The sequence below is a fragment of the Pleurodeles waltl genome, chromosome 5 (genome assembly GCF_031143425.1).
Source record: "Pleurodeles waltl isolate 20211129_DDA chromosome 5, aPleWal1.hap1.20221129, whole genome shotgun sequence".
In the NCBI taxonomy this organism is placed as follows: domain Eukaryota; kingdom Metazoa; phylum Chordata; class Amphibia; order Caudata; family Salamandridae; genus Pleurodeles; species Pleurodeles waltl.
Window position 1 is genome coordinate 967,695,607 of NC_090444.1, and position 23,161 is coordinate 967,718,767.

Genomic DNA, 23,161 nt, shown 5'->3' on the forward strand with positions numbered 1-23,161 from the left:
TGGAGGCCGCCTAGGGAGCAGAAAGGCCTCGTATTCCGTTTAAATACAGGAGGTATCGCCGTGAATACGTTTAATAATGTTCAAGGTCACAGCCCCTTATTCAGAGGGGTGAGGGGTCATAGAAAAACCTAATGTTTTGGAGGCATTATTTAAATATGAGGTTTATTCAAAGGTTTCAATAAAAAAAAAAAAAAAAAAAAAAATTAAGCGAGGGTAACTTAATGGGTTACTAAAGGTAGCTAAAAACCCACACCCCTAAAAAAAAAAAAAAAAATTATGGAAAGTGTCCTTCTCCAAAGACAATTCAACAAAAGGACCATGGAAATGTAGTGGGGCAATAGGTTTACTATTCTAGGGTACCGTATTATGTTATTTGTAACATTGGTACCACGGCTGCCTCCTATACTGCAATATGCATTGCGGTATGTTACTTGTAACATGGGGGCCACGGCTGCCTCCAATGTTCATTGCGGTATCAATACTTTGCAGAGGCATTGGGCAGAGGTGGAGTTTAAGCATGCTGGTCCTTGGAAGGACAGCACTACTAGATCGGACATGCAAGAACGCCAATGGTGACGGCATACATAAGATAATGAACAAAATGGAGGGTTGAGTCAGGCGAACGATTCCAGGCGCATGTCCAGACAATGTATCGAGAGCATTAAATGAAAGAGAAAAAAAAAGGTAAATTGTATCAGAACCTGACATGCAATGAGTCGGTCATGTAAATAACAAGTGTCTGTGTCCCTCCCTCCCTCCTTGTTTCCTTTCATGTACTGTATCTTCGAGGGGAGATGACACGCTGAAGAGGAGTTGGTCGGGCCCGCACAGATCACGGTGCAGCGGGCGAGATGGGATAGAATCCAGAGGAACCACACCAGACTTCAACCTCCCACAGCCACAGCAGATTCCAACGCTCGTTTCAATTAAGGGCATTTCCATGATAAATGGCAACGGCTGACAACTTATTACATCAGCCACTAACGAGTCCGGGGTTAAAAAGGTATCCCAGCCCCAAACATATGCATACTTCAATCGGAACCGAACACCTCACATTCAGGCTGTGTCAGTGAGAAACAAAAGGGATTTGTAGGCCGTCACAAGGACGGTGCAGCAAAATCAGTGCTCCTTGGGAGGCCTGACGGCCGGGACACTGAGGTGCTCTGGTAAAGATCTGAAAGGTAAAAAAGGGAGGCACCATAAAGATGAAAGGGAGCAAACCCCAAAGACCGAAAGGGGGGAGCCGCCTGTCGACGTAAGCCCCTCAGGCGGCGTGGCGGTAAAAGGGGCACATTGGTTCGGAAAGGAGGCACACCAGTGGGCCGGAGAAAGGCTACTTACCTGGGGATGCCTTACGGCAGGGTAAGTAGGCCGATGGGGAAGTAAGCGGTGCACGGCACTCGCGGCCCGGACCCGCCGGTTGGCAGGGCACAAAATGGACAGACAAGGTAGCAAGTTGAGCCTAACAGCACTAAGAGGCTACCCCCCCCCTCATGACCTGAGTAAAGAAAAAAGCAGCGCGGACGATGGCCTCAACAACAATAGGTGTCTGAATTATGATAAGCAAATGACAAGGACTTGATTGATTTATAGCAGAGATGATGTCATGCAGCAAAGTTATATCCTGGAGAAATGATTTATGTATGACCTGTCAACTGTGATTTATAACCTGTCTCCAAATTACGATTTCCAATCATAACGAAAGCAATGTATGGCACTCAAAAATGATTTATGACATTGTAATAATTTATGGACCTGTCATTTTGATTTATGACTGAACAAAGTGAGTTATGAGGTCAAAGGCTGTGTCGCCAGAGTCTATGCATGTAATAAAACTGCAGCCCAGTATTCCCACAATAGAATGCAAACACACTTGGCTAATGTGTATTTATTCATAAATGTATATGGAAAGTTACATCATTAATTGGAGTGGGACAAGTGTGGGGGTTATTGCTGCCATAATTTGTCTCTGCACTTAATGGCAAGGGACAAGTAGATTTAAGAAGCAACCTGTCCCATGGCCAATTAGATATTTAATGAAAGTTCACACCCCTGGCTCAAGCTCATGAGAGCCCGATGTGTCGCTGATCGGCTGATGACCTGAAGACGAAGACTGAATTTGTTGCTGATCCATACTGTGGATGAATAGCTATGACAATGTGACTGATTGACTTTTTGTGCCTTTTCTTTCTAGGTACCAACTGCGCTGTGCTACTGATTTTTTCCTAGCTCGATGTTTTTCCCAATTCATGTTCTAAATTGTTTTCGCATGAAGTCCCACATGCTTATGCTAATCAGGGCTAGGTAGGGCTCCTATTCTGAGATGTTGACATATGGTGACAAATGATTGATGGATTGATTTGCTGATCTCTGTTACTCATGTTAACATATTCTTTATTGGCTTATGTTGAGGCATCAGAAAGTATGTTTTCTCAAGTTCTGATTAGGTTATGTTACTGGTGGTCACTAATGAATTAATCTTGAGTGGATTGAATAAAGTTTGAATTAACCTTATGACTGAGTATTGTAACTAATAGGGAACTAAAATTGATAAAGCGTATAATTGAGTTGTGATTATTCATGGAATGTTAACTAATGTTTTGCTTATTGGTTTGCGTATTGATTGTAGATGCACATTGGTTACACCATAGCTATGATACTCCATGTGAATCAAAAGGTTCATCTACCTATACGAGTCCCCTTGTAAGTTTACTTATTAAGGACCAGGTGCGCTAGCAGCAACACACGACAGAATAAATGATTTGTATGGAATTCCTTGAGCTAAGAGGCATTAAACTCTGCTGTCCCACAGGGGTGTCTTGGAGGCCCCAGTTAAGATTCAGGAGCAATGGGAGGCACTGGAGGGGGATGAAAAGGGGTAAGCCACCAGGCGTGTGTCACCCCCTGCAAACCTTTACCAGACAATGCCAAAGCTTCTCTAGGATGATTGGTTGTGGGGTTTTAAACGAAGTAAGAGCGGTGGACTGATTACAGCACTCACTGGAAAAAACTAAAATAATAATAAATTTAAAAAAATAAACACAGGAGATGATAGTTCCAGTACACAAGGAGGGAAAGGACCACACTCTTGAGTTGGCATACTGGCCCTTGTTCTTAAATACAGATGATGAATAAGACACTAGCCCAAAGACTCCTCAAAGTCATAAGGGACCTTGTACGTTAAGTCCAGACTAGGTCCACCACTGTAGGAACACAATGTTTAAGGTTCAATTGGTGCAAATTAAGCACACTCAAGAAGCTTCGGAACAAGGCTGCATGTTGGCAATACTGGGATTGGCTCAAGTCAGAGGATGAGAGGAAAATTTTTTGAATCCTGGAAATAATAAAGGGGGACCAGGCAGGGATACCAATTGTGCTCGACCACTTTAACATTGGAATCACTTGTCTGTATATTGAGGACGGAAATGCAGACAGCGAATTGCGGTCTGGCACAGGATGCATACAGTGTCTTTATATGCAGGTGATGCACTGACTTATTTAACAAACCCAGCCAGTTGGTTCAACGTATCCTGGAGTACCGAAGAAGTTTTGGGAAGATTTAGACGTGAAAATCTATCAGTAAATCAAAGATATTCCCCATAGGCAGGTTAAGGAAAGGACTGGATGCTTCACTCCTCAACCTATGTTTGGAGTGGGAATCTAGGTCACTTGGGACCCAAGAGACCATGCCAATAACATATAGTGTGGATGAAGGACTGAAACACTAGATGGACCTCTGGACAGGACTGTCCTTGGGCTGCTGCGTGGTGGTGAAAATGGTGTTTCTGCCATGCTGTCTGTATAGGCTACAGAACACAATGTGTCTGATGCCACTAAGCACATTTCATAAGCTAGACTGCCTCTTATGTGAATTGGCATGGAAAGGAAAAGTACATCAGGGTTAAATTAGCCCCTCTTAAAAACGCCCACTTAAAAGGCAGCTTGAGGCTACCAGACCTATTTTTATTATATTATGAAACAGTCAAACAGGTTCAATGGGTTCATGAAGGCCCAAGCCTGGAGACGTTCCTGTTAGCTGGAACTTGTACGAACTAAACACTAAGGGAGACATTTGTATTGGTGCTGGAAGTGCTGAGTGACCTTCCCTATTAGCCTGAGATTGCGTGGGTGGGACAGGATGGTATCAAAGGTTAAACGGTTAAAAAGATCAGTATGCGAAACAAAGTTCTGTAAAGACATTCCCTTTTGGAGATGACGGGCAGTAGTGCTACATAGTAGGGGGATCTATTTACACAAGCCCAATAATTGTTTTGGGTTATCCTAGGTCAATTTCTACAATATGCCAAAAAAATGAATATAGTCCAAAGTATCAGATAACCCTAGAAGACCCTTCCCTGGAACATAATGTACATGTTTTTTTAATTGAGAGGTGGGTGTTCAAAGAAGCGGAAACAGGTCTATCTAGATAATTAGCAACATGCAGTAGATTAGGCATGATCATGGTGCACTTTCTACATATAACCAGAGCCACTAGTGGGATTTTGCTGCCTTAGAGATCTTTGCATAGTTATTGATGTGCAGCACTTTCCACATAATCCATCATCTGATGCATAATATGCAGATTTTACCCCCCCAACCACCAAAAAAAAAGAAAAAAGAAAAAAAAAAAAATATATATATATATATATATATATATATATATATAGTTTCTAGCTCCAATTCAAAAAATAATAAAAACATCTGCATGCGTTGACGTACAGTATAAGGCACTTTCCAAAGGTTAACTTTGCATCTTTCTATTGATTATTGATACATGTGGATATTAGACGAAGTGCAAACAATGCCCAGTCAGTGTTTGCAAGTGTAAAAAAAAATAACAAAATAATGACGGAATATTATAACAAAATGCGTTGCATAATCTGGCACTCCCGTGCCTTATAACTACAGCAATTCATCAATTCATGCATATGACCCAAAACTGTCAACAGGAGTAGCGTTGGAGGAAAGTGGTGAGCAGTTTGCCCATTGCCAGTGGTATGGCTAGACATATCCAAGAAGAAACATTTATTACCAGAGATATATCTGAGGAAAAAAAAAAAAGACAAAACGAAAATATTGACGCTGGCTTTGTAGAATATCTTGGCATAAAGATGCATAGCAATCCAAGGGCATCTCCTGGCCCAGATGCGAGAAAGTCTTGCAAAAACGGGCTCTGGCAGATAAAGAGCATATTAAGTGAAAGGGGAAAAAAAATCTCACGAAGATCTGTCTGAATGGACAAATGTTAATCAAGTTATTCGGACCTTCTTGAATGTGAAGAATCGCATAGAAGTTGCAGTATTAACTTTTGTCCTAAAACAGTAATTGCTCACTTCTGTAATCCCTAAAATGGCATACTGATGTTTACTGTAACAACTGTCAGAAAGACGCGGTTTAGCTTGATTCTTTGCTCTGTCGATATGGTGGGTTTTTTTTGGGAGGGGGGCGGGGGGAATATACAAAAAAAAAAAAAAAAAAAAAAAAAAAAGTCCGAAAGTTTATATTTTTACTGTCAAAAGTGATGTCTAGGAACTTCTTCCAAAACACATGGCAAGTAAAGGAAACATACCAGAATCACAATGAAGAAAGTTGAGAAGAATGCAACTCTGACGCACGAAGGGGTAGGGTCCATCTTGATTGTAAAGCATATATGAATCCACATCAATCTCGGGGAGATAGAGATTGCAGGGTCTGTGTTCACAAGATCGATTCAATAACTCTTTTCTAAAAGAGGCGGGCAGTTGGACAGATTTAACAAGAAAACGAATTTCAATGGAGGTACAATCAGTAGTATATGTCCAAGTGCATTCAAACAAGGTAAGGGTGAGTTCTCAGCAGCTTAAAGGCTTCGCCTTCGCTGACGTCAAAAACGGGTTAGGACAAATATTACCTAAAAAGTACGCTTAACACCCAGAGCTGAACGAATTTGGCTGTGCTTATGAAAAAAAGATTTGACCCACGTGCCCAATTTGTTGGCTAGCATTTGAAATGCCAGTCAAGTTATCTCCAGGCCAACGCTTCCCCAAACAAAGAACGTAGTATCACTAACGCGCCTACCAAAACCGAACGCTTCCCGTGGGTCTACCGCTTACCACAGGCACCGTTCCCCCTCCACAGCAGACACACAGCACTTGTAATTGTATTTACCAAAAGTAAAACTGCCCTTAACATTAAATAAAAATTCACCCAAGTGAACCTTTAACATAAAACTCAACCCGTTTCCTCTAGGAATGACGTTTGTTGAGCAGCTTTTTCACAGGAAAAGCTGTGTGCTAGATGTCGCCGTCGTCACTGCTGTTTGCATGACGGGCTTGTGACAAATTACACTCCTGGCGAAGTCATCAAAATATAACAAGCGAGTAACAACTGAGTGGGCTGGAAGAGGAACCCGCCCTGGCATGGGCATCGGATCTGTTGAAATGCTGTGGAGCAAGAGCGCAAAGGTCGGCGCAGAGCGAGGAAAAGCAAAGTGCCTCCTGCTCAGCGCAAGCGTGGGCTGCCCTAGGCGATCCACGGTAATAACCCGAATGCTCCCATGGTGTCTCATGAAAAATGGAGAAAGTCATGTTCAAATCTATCGAAAACCTCTATTTCTTCCGAGACCCCAAACTACTATTACCACCGGTGAGCGCCATTAAAAATGGGGGCCCAAACAGTACCCTAGACCAGGTGGCAGCCACCACTTTTTTCCCCTATAAATTGTTAGGAATAACCCCACTTCGCCGCCTTTCAAGCGTGCCGGGAAGAGTAGAGGCACTTCGATACCGGATCCCAGCATGTGAGCTAGTACCGAGCTTTGATCGGTGTAAACTGGAGCACAAGATCATCTTAGATAAGAACAAACATTCCCGGCGTCTGCCCCCAATTATCGGATGAAATATACTGTGTTCCAGTCTTCCATTAACCTCTTCCCCCCCCCCCCCCCCAACACAACTGGCCGCACAGACCTTTATGTTCAGTCAAGCTCGGGACAAGCGTTTATTAGAAGCACATGGCACGGTTACCCGCAGGCCACTCACCCGGTGGTTTCGCCGCTCGCCGTCTTCTAGCGTCACGTAGGCCGCTTGCTCGCAGTCGTCTTCAGTCTTGATCCGCTTGGCCTGGCTCCCGTAGCCATGCCCCTCGTAGCTGTCCTCCTCAGTCAGCGGTTCCTCCTCTTCTTGTTCCTCGGCCACCATCATAGACGGATCATTCTCGTACTCCTCGTCCTGCAGCATGGCGTCCTCTTGATTGGAGTGGTTGGACAGGGACGGTGAATACGGAGGCTTCGGGCCGCGCGACAGCTGCAACCAACTGCTGAACTATGTGTACCCACACCACACAAAAACTCCCCTGCAGCGCCCGACGAAGGGGCGGGCTCCATCGTCCTATTGGCTACGCTGTCCCTGACTCGAACTCCGATTGGTCACTGTTTAGCCCTATCACCCACGGGGTTGGTTCTTTACCCACCCTTTAATGTTGCATGTCGCCGCTGGTGCGCACGCCCGTTCGCCTGTCCACCATTTTCTTACTCTCACGTTACCTATCTGTTCTCATCGTACGCCCCTGATCCTTGTCTGGTGGTTACATTAAAAAAGCCGAGAATATATTTATACATTTAACCTGTATTTCCACATAATGTACATAAACCCACCGTTCATCCATTTGCTTGATAATACTATCACTTCACAATTCACTTGAAATCGACGTCTATGCTTACTGATGTCAACCCACCCAACTAAGTAGAGGCTCCAACTGTTTTTGACATATTTTGTATTTTTTAAGTTTTGAACAACCCATTCGTTTCAGTTACAGCAGATACGATTACATTCAAAAGCATGGAGGGCAATCACATACAAAACGTTTTCTATAACTTTATACTAAGCAGTAACAAGGACAACATAGCATCTAAGGCACCCATAACATTCCAGAGCATTCATAAAACTGCAGCACCCAGATCCGCCTTTCTTCTGTTGTTGCTACTGTTAGCACAAATGACTTAATCAAAAATGTATTAATGAATGTTTATGTGTTCTAAATAATGAATTTGATAGAAAATGATTAACGTAGAAAATTAATGTGCACGTTTGAAGTTGTGACCTCGGAGAATGGCCACTAGTTTCACGAAATGTACTAAATGAGTGATTAACATACATAGAATATGGAAAAAGTATTAAAATTATGTAATAATATGTCATATTGAGAGTTATAACCTATGTCTTGCAATAATTGAAGGTCTTAACTTAGCAAGTTTATTGGCTAAGTCTTGCCAGGCCTCATGCTAAAAGCTGAATTTCTTAGCGTCTAATAGAAAAACGCTGATGAAATGAACTGACCGTGAACTGCTCATTGTTTTAATAAAATGCTTAATTAGACCTTCTGTGAGAACCGACGGACAAGAGATGGTGTTCTAGTAAATGTAACCAATAATGTATAACGTGCATGAGATGTACTTTCCCAGGACTCAAACAATGAAGGCACTGACTGGAGAAGAAGATGCCACATTTTTGATACCTGACGAACCGGATGATGAAGACATCGTAAAGCAGACCAATCAACGACATGTGAACTGTGAAATATTAGAATACATAGATTTGGAATAGTACAACTATTGGGTAGAGTCATAACTTGTGATTAATTTACCAATTGGAAATTGGAGGAATAGTCTGGGTAACTTCGATATAACAATGTGATAGAGAGACAAGAGTTCAGATGGAGATGTTAGGTGCTAGGGGAGCGAGACCGCGAGATCGTAGAGGTGATTCGAGATTCTATCATTGGGCTCATACTCTTTGAGAGCCTGATGTGATGCTGATCGACTCATGACCTGAAGACGAAGACTGACTCTGTTGCTGATCCATACCGAGGATAGGTAGATATGAAAATGTGACTGAATTATATTTTTGTGCCTTTCCTTTCTAGGTTCCAACTGCGCTGTCTAAATAGTACTCTTAGGTAGATGTTTTCTAAAGTCCTGTTTCTAAATTGTTTTTGCATGAAGTCCCACATGCTGATGCTAATCTGGGTTAGAGGAGGTTTTTCTTATATGACGGTTGACAGATTCAGAGACAAATGGTTGACGGACTGTTTTGCTGAACTCTATGATTAGAAAAGATCTATTGCCTTTGTTTCTTCTGTTGACCTATGTTAATGCTTTAGAATACGCTTTGTTGCAAGTTTTGATTAGATCATTTTTTTGGCGCCTTCTAATTAATTAATACAGATTTTGATTGAATTGAATTGCGTTTGAATTAATCTCATGACTTAGTATTGTAACTAATAGGGAAATAATATCATTAAAACGTATAACAAGTTGTGGTTATTCATGACTGAAAGGTCATGGTGTGAGGTTTATTGATTCTTATTCCTGATGACTAATGTTTATTAAGTTTTGTGTATTGACTATTGGGAACACCAACCATACCCTAGCTAGGATACTCCATGCGAATCAAAAGGTTAATCAACCCATGCGTCTCCCCTTGTAAGTTTACTTATAAAGGACCGGGCGCATTATCAGTTTTTGGTAGCAGCTTGATGGTTAGTTTCCTTGGAGAACTAGTTAGGTGGTTATGGTGGTAGTTTAAGATTGGTTAGTTATTCATTATTGAGATTTGGATTTTGTTTTCTGAAATGGCAATTGTAGCAAAGATGATGTCCCCTTAAGCCCAGAAATGACTTTCTCAGATCCTGGATCCCGCTAGTAGAGTTGGGTAAGTTCTCGGCATTTTAGTGATAGTGTGAGAGTGATAGGTTGCGCTTGCACAGCTTATGCAAATCGCAGGTGAATTGTGACGTATGTGAGGAAAGTTAGGAAGTCTGCATACTCCAGATGAAGTTTTAGTAGGAGTGTGCGTACTCCGCAGTATAAGAGTAGGGAAGTTGTCAAACTTCATATGTGTAGGAAGTTGGCTCTGTATGTGCTATTTCAAAGTAAGGAATAGCATGCACAGAGTCCAAGGGTTCCCCTTAGAGGTAAAATAGTGGTAAAAATAGATAATACTAATGCTCTATTTTGTGGTAGTGTGGTCGAGCAGTAGGCTTATCCAAGGAGTAGTGTTAAGCATTTGTTGTACATACACATAGACAATAAATGAGGTACACACACTCAGAGACAAATCCAGCCAATAGGTTTTTATATAGAAAAATATCTTTTCTTAGTTTATTTTAAGAACCACAGGTTCAAATTCTACATGTAATAGCTCATTCGAAAGGTATTGCAGGTAAGTACTTTAGGAACTTCAAATCATCAAAATTGCATGTATACTTTTCAAGTTATTCACAAATAGCTGTTTTAAAAGTGGGCACTTGGTGCAATTTTCACAGTTCCTAGGGGAGGTAAGTATTTGTTAGTTTTACCAGGTAAGTAAGACACTTACAGGGTTCAGTTCTTGGTCCAAGGTAGCCCACCGTTGGGGGTTCAGAGCAACCCCAAAGTCACCACACCAGCAGCTCAGGGCCGGTCAGGTGCAGAGTTCAAAGTGGTGCCCAAAACACATAGGCTAGAATGGAGAGAAGGGGGTGCCCCGGTTCCGGTCTGCTTGCAGGTAAGTACCCGCGTCTTCGGAGGGCAGACCAGGGGGGTTTTGTAGGGCACCGGGGGGGACACAAGCCCACACAGAAATTTCACCCTCAGCAGCGCGGGGGCGGCCGGGTGCAGTGTAGAAACAAGCGTCGGGTTTTCAATGTTAGTCTATGAGAGATCTCGGGATCTCTTCAGCGCTGCAGGCAGGCAAGGGGGGGATTCCTCGGGGAAACCTCCACTTGGGCAAGGGAGAGGGACTCCTGGGGGTCACTTCTCCAGTGAAAGTCCGGTCCTTCAGGTCCTGGGGGCTGCGGGTGCAGGGTCTCTCCCAGGCGTCGGGACTTTAGGTTCAAAGAGTCGCGGTCAGGGGAAGCCTCGGGATTCCCTCTGCAGGCGGCGCTGTGGGGGCTCAGGGGGGACAGGTTTTTGTACTCACAGTCTTAGAGTAGTCCTGGGGTCCCTCCTGAGGTGTTGGATCGCCACCAGCCGAGTCGGGGTCGCCGGGTGCAGTGTTGCAAGTCTCACGCTTCTTGCGGGGAGCTTGCAGGGTTCTTTAAAGCTGCTGGAAACAAAGTTGCAGCTTTTCTTGGAGCAGGTCCGCTGTCCTCGGGAGTTTCTTGTCTTTTCGAAGTAGGGGCAGTCCTCAGAGGATGTCGAGGTCGCTGGTCCCTTTGGAAGGCGTCGCTGGAGCAGGATCTTTGGAAGGCAGGAGACAGGCCGGTGAGTTTCTGGAGCCAAGGCAGTTGTCGTCTTCTGGTCTTCCTCTGCAGGGGTTTTTCAGCTAGGCAGTCCTTCTTCTTGTAGTTGCAGGAATCTAATTTTCTAGGGTTCAGGGTAGCCCTTAAATACTAAATTTAAGGGCGTGTTTAGGTCTGGGGGGTTAGTAGCCAATGGCTACTAGCCCTGAGGGTGGGTACACCCTCTTTGTGCCTCCTCCCAAGGGGAGGGGGTCACAATCCTAACCCTATTGGGGGAATCCTCCATCTGCAAGATGGAGGATTTCTAAAAGTTAGAGTCACTTCAGCTCAGGACACCTTAGGGGCTGTCCTGACTGGCCAGTGACTCCTCCTTGTTTTTCTCATTATTTTCTCCGGCCTTGCCGCCAAAAGTGGGGCCTGGCCGGAGGGGGCGGGCAACTCCACTAGCTGGAGTGTCCTGCTGGGTTGGCACAAAGGAGGTGAGCCTTTGAGGCTCACCGCCAGGTGTGACAATTCCTGCCTGGGAGAGGTGTTAGCATCTCCACCCAGTGCAGGCTTTGTTACTGGCCTCAGAGTGACAAAGGCACTCTCCCCATGGGGCCAGCAACATGTCTCGGTTTGTGGCAGGCTGCTAGAACTAGTCAGCCTACACAGATAGTCGGTTAAGTTTCAGGGGGCACCTCTAAGGTGCCCTCTGTGGTGTATTTTACAATAAAATGTACACTGGCATCAGTGTGCATTTATTGTGCTGAGAAGTTTGATACCAAACTTCCCAGTTTTCAGTGTAGCCATTATGGTGCTGTGGAGTTCGTGTTTGACAGACTCCCAGACCATATACTCTTATGGCTACCCTGCACTTACAATGTCTAAGGTTTTGTTTAGACACTGTAGGGGTACCATGCTCATGCACTGGTACCCTCACCTATGGTATAGTGCACCCTGCCTTAGGGCTGTAAGGCCTGCTAGAGGGGTGTCTTACCTATACTGCATAGGCAGTGAGAGGCTGGCATGGCACCCTGAGGGGAGTGCCATGTCGACTTACTCGTTTTGTCCTCACTAGCACACACAAGCTGGCAAGCAGTGTGTCTGTGCTGAGTGAGAGGTCTCCAGGGTGGCATAAGACATGCTGCATCCCTTAGAGACCTTCCTTGGCATCAGGGCCCTTGGTACTAGAAGTACCAGTTACAAGGGACTTATCTGGATGCCAGGATCTGCCAATTGTGGATACAAAAGTACAGGTTAGGGAAAGAACACTGGTGCTGGGGCCTGGTTAGCAGGCCTCAGCACACTTTCAATTGTAAACATAGCATCAGCAAAGGCAAAAAGTCAGGGGGCAACCATGCCAAGGAGGCATTTCCTTACACAACCCCCCCCCAAACGAAAGAGGATGAGACTAACCTTTCCCAAGAGAGTCTTCATTTTCTAAGTGGAAGAACCTGGAAAGGCCATCTGCATTGGCATGGGCAGTCCCAGGTCTGTGTTCCACTATAAAGTCCATTCCCTGTAGGGAGATGGACCACCTCAACAGTTTAGGATTTTCACCTTTCATTTGCATCAGCCATTTGAGAGGTCTGTGGTCGGTTTGAACTAGGAAGTGAGTCCCAAAGAGGTATGGTCTCAGCTTCTTCAGGGACCAAACCACAGCAAAGGCCTCCCTCTCAATGGCACTCCAACGCTGCTCCCTGGGGAGTAACCTCCTGCTAATGAAAGCAACAGGCTGGTCAAGGCCATCATCATTTGTTTGGGACAAAACTGCCCCTATCCCATGTTCAGAGGCATCAGTCTGCACAATGAACTGCTTAGAATAATCTGGAGCTTTGAGAACTGGTGCTGAGCACATTGCCTGTTTCAGGGTGTCAAAGGCCTGTTGGCAGTCCACAGTCCAGTTTACTTTCTTGGGCATTTTCTTGGAGGTGAGTTCAGTGAGGGCTGTCACAATGGATCCATATCCCTTCACAAACCTCCTGTAATACCCAGTCAAGCCAAGGAATGCCCTGACTTGAGTCTGGGTTTTTGGAGCTACCCAGTCCAGAATAGTCTGGATCTTGGGTTGGAGTGGCTGAACTTGGCCTCCACCTACAAGGTGTCCCAAGTAAACCACAGTTCCCTGCCCTATCTGGCATTTGGATGCCTTGATAGAGAGGCCTGCAGATTGCAGAGCCTTCAAAACCTTCCTCAGGTGGACCAGGTGATCCTGCCAGGTGGAGCTAAAGACAGCAATATCATCAAGATAAGCTGTGCTAAAGGACTCCAAGCCAGCAAGGACTTGATTCACCAACCTTTGGAAGGTGGCAGGGGCATTCTTTAAACCAAAGGGCATAACAGTAAACTGATAATGCCCATCAGGTGTGGAGAATGCTGTCTTTTCTTTTGCTCCAGGTGCCATTTTTATTTGCCAGTACCCTGCTGTCAAGTCAAAGGTACTTAGAAATTTGGCAGCACCTAATTTATCAATGAGCTCATCAGCTCTTGGAATTGGATGGGCATCTGTCTTGGTGACAGAATTGAGCCCTCTGTAGTCCACACAAAACCTCATCTCTTTCTTTCCATCTTTGGTGTGAGGTTTGGGGACTAAGACCACTGGGCTAGCCCAGGGGCTGTCAGAGCGCTCAATGACTCCCAATTCCAGCATCTTGTGGACTTCCACCTTGATGCTTTCTTTAACATGGTCAGATTGTCTAAAGATTTTGTTCTTGACAGGCATGCTGTCTCCTGTGTCCACATCATGGGTACACAGGTGTGTCTGACCAGGGGTTAAGGAGAAGAGTTCAGGAAACTGTTGTAGGACTCTCCTACAATCAGCTTGCTGTTGGCCAGAGAGGGTGTCTGAGTAGATCACTCCATCTACTGTACCATCTTTTGGGTCTGATGACAGAAGATCAGGGAGAGGTTCACTCTCTGCCTCCTGATCCTCATCTGTTACCATCAACAGATTGACATCAGCCCTGTCGTGGAAGAGCTTAAGGCGGTTTACATGGATCACCCTTTTGGGGCTCCTGCTTGTGCCCAGGTCCACCAAGTAGGTGACCTGACTCTTCCTCTCTAGTACTGGGTAAGGGCCACTCCATTTGTCCTGGAGTGCCCTGGGAGCCACAGGCTCCAGAACCCAGACCTTCTGCCCTGGTTGGAACTCAACCAGTGCAGCCTTTTGGTCATACCAAAACTTCTGGAGCTGTTGGCTGGCCTCAAGGTTTTTGGTTGCCTTTTCCATGTACTCTGCCATTCTAGAGCGAAGGCCAAGTACATAGTCCACTATGTCCTGTTTAGGCTCATGGAGAGGTCTCTCCCAGCCTTCTTTAACAAGGGCAAGTGGTCCCCTTACAGGATGACCAAACAGAAGTTCAAAGGGTGAGAACCCTACTCCCTTCTGTGGTACCTCCCTGTAAGCGAAAAGCAGACATGGCAGGAGGACATCCCATCTCCTTTTGAGTTTTTCTGGGAGCCCCATGATCATGCCCTTTAATGTCTTGTTGAATCTCTCAACCAAGCCATTAGTTTGTGGATGGTATGGTGTAGTGAATTTGTAAGTCACTCCACACTCATTCCACATGTGCTTTAGGTATGCTGACATGAAGTTGGTACCTCGGTCAGACACCACCTCCTTAGGGAAACCCACTCTGGTAAAGATACCAATGAGGGCCTTGGCTACTGCAGGGGCAGTAGTTGACCTAAGGGGAATAGCTTCAGGATACCTGGTAGCATGATCCACTACTACCAGGATATACATATTTCCTGAGGCTGTGGGAGGTTCCAGTGGACCAACTATGTCCACACCCACTCTTTCAAAGGGCACCCCCACCACTGGAAGTGGAATGAGGGGGGCCTTTGGATGCCCACCTGTCTTACCACTGGCTTGACAGGTGGGGCAGGAGAGGCAAAACTCCTTAACCATGCTGGACATATTGGGCCAGTAGAAGTGGTTGACTAACCTCTCCCACGTCTTGGTTTGTCCCAAATGTCCAGCAAGGGGAATGTCATGGGCCAATGTTAGGATGAACTCTCTGAACAGCTGAGGCACTACCACTCTCCTAGTGGCACCAGGTTTGGGGTCTCTGGCCTCAGTGTACAGGAGCCCATCTTCCCAATAGACCCTATGTGTTCCATTTTTCTTGCCTTTGGACTCTTCAGCAGCTTGCTGCCTAAGGCCTTCAAGAGAGGGACAGGTTTCTTGTCCCTTACACAGCTCTTCCCTTGAGGGTCCCCCTGGGCCTAAGAGCTCAACCTGATAAGGTTCAAGCTCCAAAGGCTCAGTTCCCTCAGAGGGCAGAACTTCTTCCTGAGAAGAGAGGTTCCCTTTCTTTTGCTGTGTTGCAGTTGGTTTCCCAACTGACTTTCCTGTTCTCTTGGTAGGCTGGGCCATTTTTCCAGACTCCAGCTCTACTTTTTCACCCTGTGCCTTGCATTGTGCTCTTGTTTTCACACACACCAGTTCAGGGATACCCAGCATTGCTGCATGGGTTTTTAGCTCTACCTCAGCCCATGCTGAGGACTCCAGGTCATTTCCAAGCAGACAGTCCACTGGGATATTTGAGGAGACCACCACCTGTTTCAGGCCATTGACCCCTCCCCATTCTAAAGTAACCATTGCCATGGGATGTACTTTTCTCTGATTGTCAGCGTTGGTGACTGTGTAAGTTTTTCCAGTCAGGTATTGGCCAGGGGAAACCAGTTTCTCTGTCACCATGGTGACACTGGCACCTGTATCCCTCAGGCCCTCTATTCTAGTCCCATTAATTAAGAGTTGCTGTCTGTATTTTTGCATGTTAGGCGGCCAGACAGCTAGTGTGGCTAAATCCACCCCACCCTCAGAAACTAGAGTAGCTTCAGTGTGAACCCTGATTTGCTCTGGGCACACTGTTGATCCCACTTGGAGACTAGCCATACCAGTGTTACCTGGATGGGAGTTTGGAGTGGAACCTTTCTTGGGACAGGCCTTGTCTCCAGTTTGGTGTCCATGCTGTTTACAGCTATGACACCAGGCCTTTTTGGGATCAAAGTTTTTACCCTTGTACCCATTGTTTTGTGAAGAGGCTCTGGGCCCACCCTCCTGTGCAGGTTTTTGGGGGCCTGTAGAAGACTCTTTACTATTTTTAGTTTTGGTTGTCTCATCACCCTTCTGCTGGGGAGTCTTTGTGACCCCTTTCTTTTGGTCACCCCCTGTTGAAGTCTTGGACACCCTTGTCTTGACCCAATGGTCCGCCTTCTTTCCCAATTCTTGGGGAGAAATTGGTCCTAGGTCTACCAGATGCTGATGCAGTTTATCATTGAAACAATTACTTAACAGGTGTTCTTTCACAAATAAATTGTACAGCCCATCATAATTACTTACACCACTGCCTTGAATCCAACCATCTAGTGTTTTCACTGAGTAGTCAACAAAGTCAACCCAGGTCTGGCTCGAGGATTTTTGAGCCCCCCTGAACCTAATCCTGTACTCCTCAGTGGAGAATCCAAAGCCCTCAATCAGGGTACCCTTCATGAGGTCATAAGATTCTGCATCTTGTCCAGAGAGTGTGAGGAGTCTATCCCTACACTTTCCTGTGAACATTTCCCAAAGGAGAGCACCCCAGTGAGATCTGTTCACTTTTCTGGTTACACAAGCCCTCTCAAAAGCTGTGAACCATTTGGTGATGTCATCACCATCTTCATATTTAGTTACAATCCCTTTGGGGATTTTCAACATGTCAGGAGAATCTCTGACCCTATTTATGTTGCTGCCACCATTGATGGGTCCTAGGCCCATCTCTTGTCTTTCCCTCTCTATGGCTAGGATCTGTCTTTCCAAAGCCAATCTTTTGGCCATCCTGGCTAACTGGATGTCCTCTTCACTGGAGTTATCCTCAGTGATTTCAGAGTTGTTGGTCCCTCCTGTGAGGGAACCAGCATCTCTGACTATTATTTGTGGAGTCAGGGCTTGAGAAGCCCTGCTCTCCCTAAGTAGGACTGGAGGGGGGGAATTTCCCTCCAAGTCACTATCTTCATCCTCTGAGTTGCCATCCTCAGAGGGGTTGGCCTTTTCAAACTCTGCCAAAAGCTCCTGGAGCTGTACTTTGGTAGGTTTGGGGCCCATTGCTATTTTCTTTAGTTTACAGAGTGACCTTAGCTCTCTCATCTGTAGATGGAGGTAAGGTGTGGTGTCGAGTTCCACCACATTCACATCTGTGCTAGACATTATGCTTCTAAAAGTTGGAATACTTTTTAAGAAACTAAAACTGGTTCTAGAATCTAATTCAAACTTTTAACAAACTTTTAAACTCTAAAAGAAATGCTAAACAGGATCTAACACAAGGCCCTAGCAGGTCTTTTAAGAATTTAGAAAACTTATCAAATTGCAAAAATCTATTTCTAATGACAATTTTGGAATTTGTCGTGTGATCAGGTATTGGCTGAGTAGTCCAGCAAATGCAAAGTCTTGTACCCCACCGCTGATCCACCAATGTAGGAAGTTGGCTCTGTATGTGCTATTTCAAAGTAAGGAATAGCATGCACAGAGTCCAAGGGTTCCCCTTAGAGGTAAAATAGTGGTAAAAATAGATAATACTAATGCTCTATTTTGTGGTAGTGTGGTCGAGCAGTAGGCTTATCCAAGGAGTAGTGTTAAGCATTTGTTGTACATACACATAGACAATAAATGAGGTACACACACTCAGAGACAAATCCAGCCAATAGGTTTTTATATAGAAAAATATCTTTTCTTAGTTTATTTTAAGAACCACAGGTTCAAATTCTACATGTAATAGCTCATTCGAAAGGTATTGCAGGTAAGTACTTTAGGAACTTCAAATCATCAAAATTGCATGTATACTTTTCAAGTTATTCACAAATAGCTGTTTTAAAAGTGGGCACTTAGTGCAATTTTCACAGTTCCTAGGGGAGGTAAGTATTTGTTAGTTTTACCAGGTAAGTAAGACACTTACAGGGTTCAGTTCTTGGTCCAAGGTAGCCCACCGTTGGGGGTTCAGAGCAACCCCAAAGTCACCACACCAGCAGCTCAGGGCCGGTCAGGTGCAGAGTTCAAAGTGGTGCCCAAAACACATAGGCTAGAATGGAGAGAAGGGGGTGCCCCGGTTCCGGTCTGCTTGCAGGTAAGTACCCGCGTCTTCGGAGGGCAGACCAGGGGGGTTTTGTAGGGCACCGGGGGGGACACAAGCCCACACAGAAATTTCACCCTCAGCAGCGCGGGGGCGGCCGGGTGCAGTGTAGAAACAAGCGTCGGGTTTTCAATGTTAGTCTATGAGAGATCTCGGGATCTCTTCAGCGCTGCAGGCAGGCAAGGGGGGGATTCCTCGGGGAAACCTCCACTTGGGCAAGGGAGAGGGACTCCTGGGGGTCACTTCTCCAGTGAAAGTCCGGTCCTTCAGGTCCTGGGGGCTGCGGGTGCAGGGTCTCTCCCAGGCGTCGGGACTTTAGGTTCAAAGAGTCGCGGTCAGGGGAAGCCTCGGGATTCCCTCTGCAGGCGGCGCTGTGGGGGCTCAGGGGGGACAGGTTTTTGTACTCACAGTCTTAGAGTAGTCCTGGGGTCCCTCCTGAGGTGTTGGATCGCCACCAGCCGAGTCGGGGTCGCCGGGTGCAGTGTTGCAAGTCTCACGCTTCTTGCGGGGAGCTTGCAGGGTTCTTTAAAGCTGCTGGAAACAAAGTTGCAGCTTTTCTTGGAGCAGGTCCGCTGTCCTCGGGAGTTTCTTGTCTTTTCGAAGTAGGGGCAGTCCTCAGAGGATGTCGAGGTCGCTGGTCCCTTTGGAAGGCGTCGCTGGAGCAGGATCTTTGGAAGGCAGGAGACAGGCCGGTGAGTTTCTGGAGCCAAGGCAGTTGTCGTCTTCTGGTCTTCCTCTGCAGGGGTTTTTCAGCTAGGCAGTCCTTCTTCTTGTAGTTGCAGGAATCTAATTTTCTAGGGTTCAGGGTAGCCCTTAAATACTAAATTTAAGGGCGTGTTTAGGTCTGGGGGGTTAGTAGCCAATGGCTACTAGCCCTGAGGGTGGGTACACCCTCTTTGTGCCTCCTCCCAAGGGGAGGGGGTCACAATCCTAACCCTATTGGGGGAATCCTCCATCTGCAAGATGGAGGATTTCTAAAAGTTAGAGTCACTTCAGCTCAGGACACCTTAGGGGCTGTCCTGACTGGCCAGTGACTCCTCCTTGTTTTTCTCATTATTTTCTCCGGCCTTGCCGCCAAAAGTGGGGCCTGGCCGGAGGGGGCGGGCAACTCCACTAGCTGGAGTGTCCTGCTGGGTTGGCACAAAGGAGGTGAGCCTTTGAGGCTCACCGCCAGGTGTGACAATTCCTGCCTGGGAGAGGTGTTAGCATCTCCACCCAGTGCAGGCTTTGTTACTGGCCTCAGAGTGACAAAGGCACTCTCCCCATGGGGCCAGCAACATGTCTCGGTTTGTGGCAGGCTGCTAGAACTAGTCAGCCTACACAGATAGTCGGTTAAGTTTCAGGGGGCACCTCTAAGGTGCCCTCTGTGGTGTATTTTACAATAAAATGTACACTGGCATCAGTGTGCATTTATTGTGCTGAGAAGTTTGATACCAAACTTCCCAGTTTTCAGTGTAGCCATTATGGTGCTGTGGAGTTCGTGTTTGACAGACTCCCAGACCATATACTCTTATGGCTACCCTGCACTTACAATGTCTAAGGTTTTGTTTAGACACTGTAGGGGTACCATGCTCATGCACTGGTACCCTCACCTATGGTATAGTGCACCCTGCCTTAGGGCTGTAAGGCCTGCTAGAGGGGTGTCTTACCTATACTGCATAGGCAGTGAGAGGCTGGCATGGCACCCTGAGGGGAGTGCCATGTCGACTTACTCGTTTTGTCCTCACTAGCACACACAAGCTGGCAAGCAGTGTGTCTGTGCTGAGTGAGAGGTCTCCAGGGTGGCATAAGACATGCTGCATCCCTTAGAGACCTTCCTTGGCATCAGGGCCCTTGGTACTAGAAGTACCAGTTACAAGGGACTTATCTGGATGCCAGGATCTGCCAATTGTGGATACAAAAGTACAGGTTAGGGAAAGAACACTGGTGCTGGGGCCTGGTTAGCAGGCCTCAGCACACTTTCAATTGTAAACATAGCATCAGCAAAGGCAAAAAGTCAGGGGGCAACCATGCCAAGGAGGCATTTCCTTACAATATGTGTGTGGCGCTTCGTGCTCAAAAATTGCCCACGTGGTTGTTCATGTACGGACCCTGCATGGTTTAAGACTCTGGAGTATATTGACAAGTGTAGGAGACACTTGGTTATATGTTGTAATCTGTCTGGTTTAGTAGGTTGATCAGGCGTGGTGAACAAGTCGGTGTGAGAGTTAAAGTGGACAAGATACATTTTTGACTGAGATTTGGCGAGTCCTGTGTGCACCAGGACAGACCCATTGATCAGTTGAGAGTAAAATTTGAGGGTAAAATTTTGCTTGCGAATGAGGGAGACTGAGAAAGAGGAATAGCTGCATGAGCGAAAGGGCCATCAGTGAAAATCTGTAAGGTCCCTGAAGCAAGTTTGTTACCTTCCTGTAGTAAACCGGCAGATTTGTTTTTGGTTATTGGGTTTTGGTTAGTGCTCGCAATAATTTGCATTAGTTTTGTGTGAATTGAAGTTAGGAGAACGAGCCCCAAGACTTTGTCAGCCACAGTGTGTGTGTGTGAGTGTGACATAATTGGAGCCGCGCTGGGACAGGTTGGTTAGTGAGAAGAGTCGCGCACGGATTGGCAGCCATCCGTGAGAGGCAATTGGTTGAGAACGTAGGTGAAGGGAATCTTGGGAATAAAAGTAATTTACTGATTTGATTCGTATATCCAAAATTAGAAAAGATGAAGTTTTTCAAAGCGGTTAAGAGTGCCCTGAAGGGAGATACATACATTAAGGCGACTGTGGGGGAGCCTACCCCACCGGAAAATTCTTATATTGTGATGGATGATTGAGATGTCGCACCGTGTCTTTGGTTAAAGCAATGGTGCAAATTGACAGAGAAACAAGGAGCTTTAACGTGTCCTGAGCATGGAACGTTTAATCTGAGAATTTTAGATCAGTTGCGGATGGCGTTGTATGAAACAAGGCTCCTTCCGAGACCAGCATAGTTTGAGGCATTAGCAGTTTGGGAGCTGATAGCGAGACAGCAGCAAGAAATAAAGTTCCAGAGGAGAATAAGAAAAGTAGAGATGTCTCTAGCGGAAGCACGATGGGATTAGGAACAGAAGAAGTGGAGGACAGTGACACTGCAGGATGTTAAGTTGTTTCCTGCTATTATGGAGGAAGATGAGATGGAAGGGACAAAAGAGACTAGCAAAAGTGATAAGGGTTTGGCTGAGAGTAAGGAGACGAAAAAGGCTTCCAGAGTAGAAGAAGATTCAGATGACAAAGACCTTATTACTCAGATACTGAGGGACCGACCTCCACCATATGCAGTGCATGAAGGGGGTCCAAGTTTCGGTAGTCCAGGCACAGATGCATCCTCCACAGATACAGAGAATTTATCCTGAAGTACCAATTCTTGAGACAACTTCAAACTTAGTGGTGCCTACGGAACAAGTAGCTCCAAGACCATTGTTGGTCCAGACTGAGCTGACTCCGATATTGATGCACCAGGCACAGCCACAGGATATGCTGAGGTTTAGACCATTAACAGGGACACAGTCAGATTTGACTCCGATAATGAATCAGAGTATGGGAGTAACTCTTCCACAGAATGCGGGAGCTAGAGCAGCTCCAGATGCAATATCGCTGCCAATTACTGTTGGTCCAGTGGTACGATTGTTTGCTCATAAGAAATCAAACACAGGAGAACAGGGTGAAATGTCACAGAGCCTCGTGAGGAGGGGGGTGAGAGAACATGCGCAGAAAGTTTTTTCCATAGGTCAGACCTTTGATGGATCAAGGTCACTAATGGATCTCAGTCCACTATTCGCACTTCCCGATGTTGTAAATGGCCCGAGTGTAAGTCAGAGCTTGAAGCCCTTGACACCACAATCTCCAGGCGCAGTAGTGCAGCAGATGCCATCACCAAATTTGAGTAACATTACGTTACAGGGATTGACAGCACACCAGTTGAATGAATGGTTAGATAGTCTGAACACCCCACAAAATATGTCCAAGAGTGAAGAGCAAATTGATTGTGTTAGGTTGAGTACAGAAATAACTGAACTGGTTGAAGGATCAATGGGCGTGAATAGGTTAGAATCCTATACAGAAGAAGAGCTGAGATACTTATGTCCAGAATCACAAGAGAGGTGGGTAAGATGCATCAGAGATTGGCAGGCTTAGCAGAAAAACATGATACTGAAATTGGGAAAACAAAACATTTGAAAAGGAGCTACACATTAGATTTTGAGGCAAAGGATTTTGAACACATGAGGTCAGCTGGAATGAAAGTACATCTTAAAGAATTAATGCAGAGTGCTCAGATATGGGGAGCATTAGAAAAGTGGGAAGGCAGATGGGCGAAGAAGAAGGATAAAAGGAAACAAGATTCACAAGAATGGTCCGAAAGTGCACAGAAAGATAAGGATCCAGTAACATTTTTACCAATGAGGGAGATTCCAGGAGGGAAGTTTGTTCATGTTCCTTGGCACAGGAGTGATATTCTATCATTCACAAATGACTATCCAAAATTGAGGGAGAAACCGGTTGAATGGTACCAGCAGACAGATAGGTTTGTGAAGCTTCCGAAATGTCTGTGGGAAGACCTGAATACTTTATTGGAGATAGTAGTTCCAGCTGATTTGTGGGCTGAATGCAAAAGAGCTGTAGGTTGGCCGTCAAGTGAACCAGTAAGAGATAGAACTACAGGTGCACCATCACCTGATGTAGTGAGGCATTATTATAAGGTGATTGAGTTCCTGAAGACGAGAATTTTGCCTAAAAATATTGATTGGCAAAGGATTGACAGGACAATGCAGGAGGTCAAGAAGTCGATACATGCATACTATGAGAGATTGTTGAAGGCCTTCAAGGAGTACAGTGGCAAGGATGCGAT

At 45.8% G+C, this 23,161-nt stretch overlaps 1 protein-coding gene across 1 annotated transcript in view; it reads right to left on the reverse strand.

Annotated features, from left to right (window-relative positions):
• Window positions 1-7,339, reverse strand: part of HNRNPLL (heterogeneous nuclear ribonucleoprotein L like) — a 104,276-nt gene extending 96,937 nt beyond the window's left edge. The window contains exon 1 of the mRNA XM_069235096.1: window positions 7,020-7,339. Coding sequence (XP_069091197.1) covers window positions 7,020-7,217 — 198 coding nt within the window. The 5' untranslated portion in view covers window positions 7,218-7,339. The remainder of the gene's footprint in view (window positions 1-7,019) is intronic.
• Window positions 7,340-23,161: the final 15,822 nt, after the last annotated feature.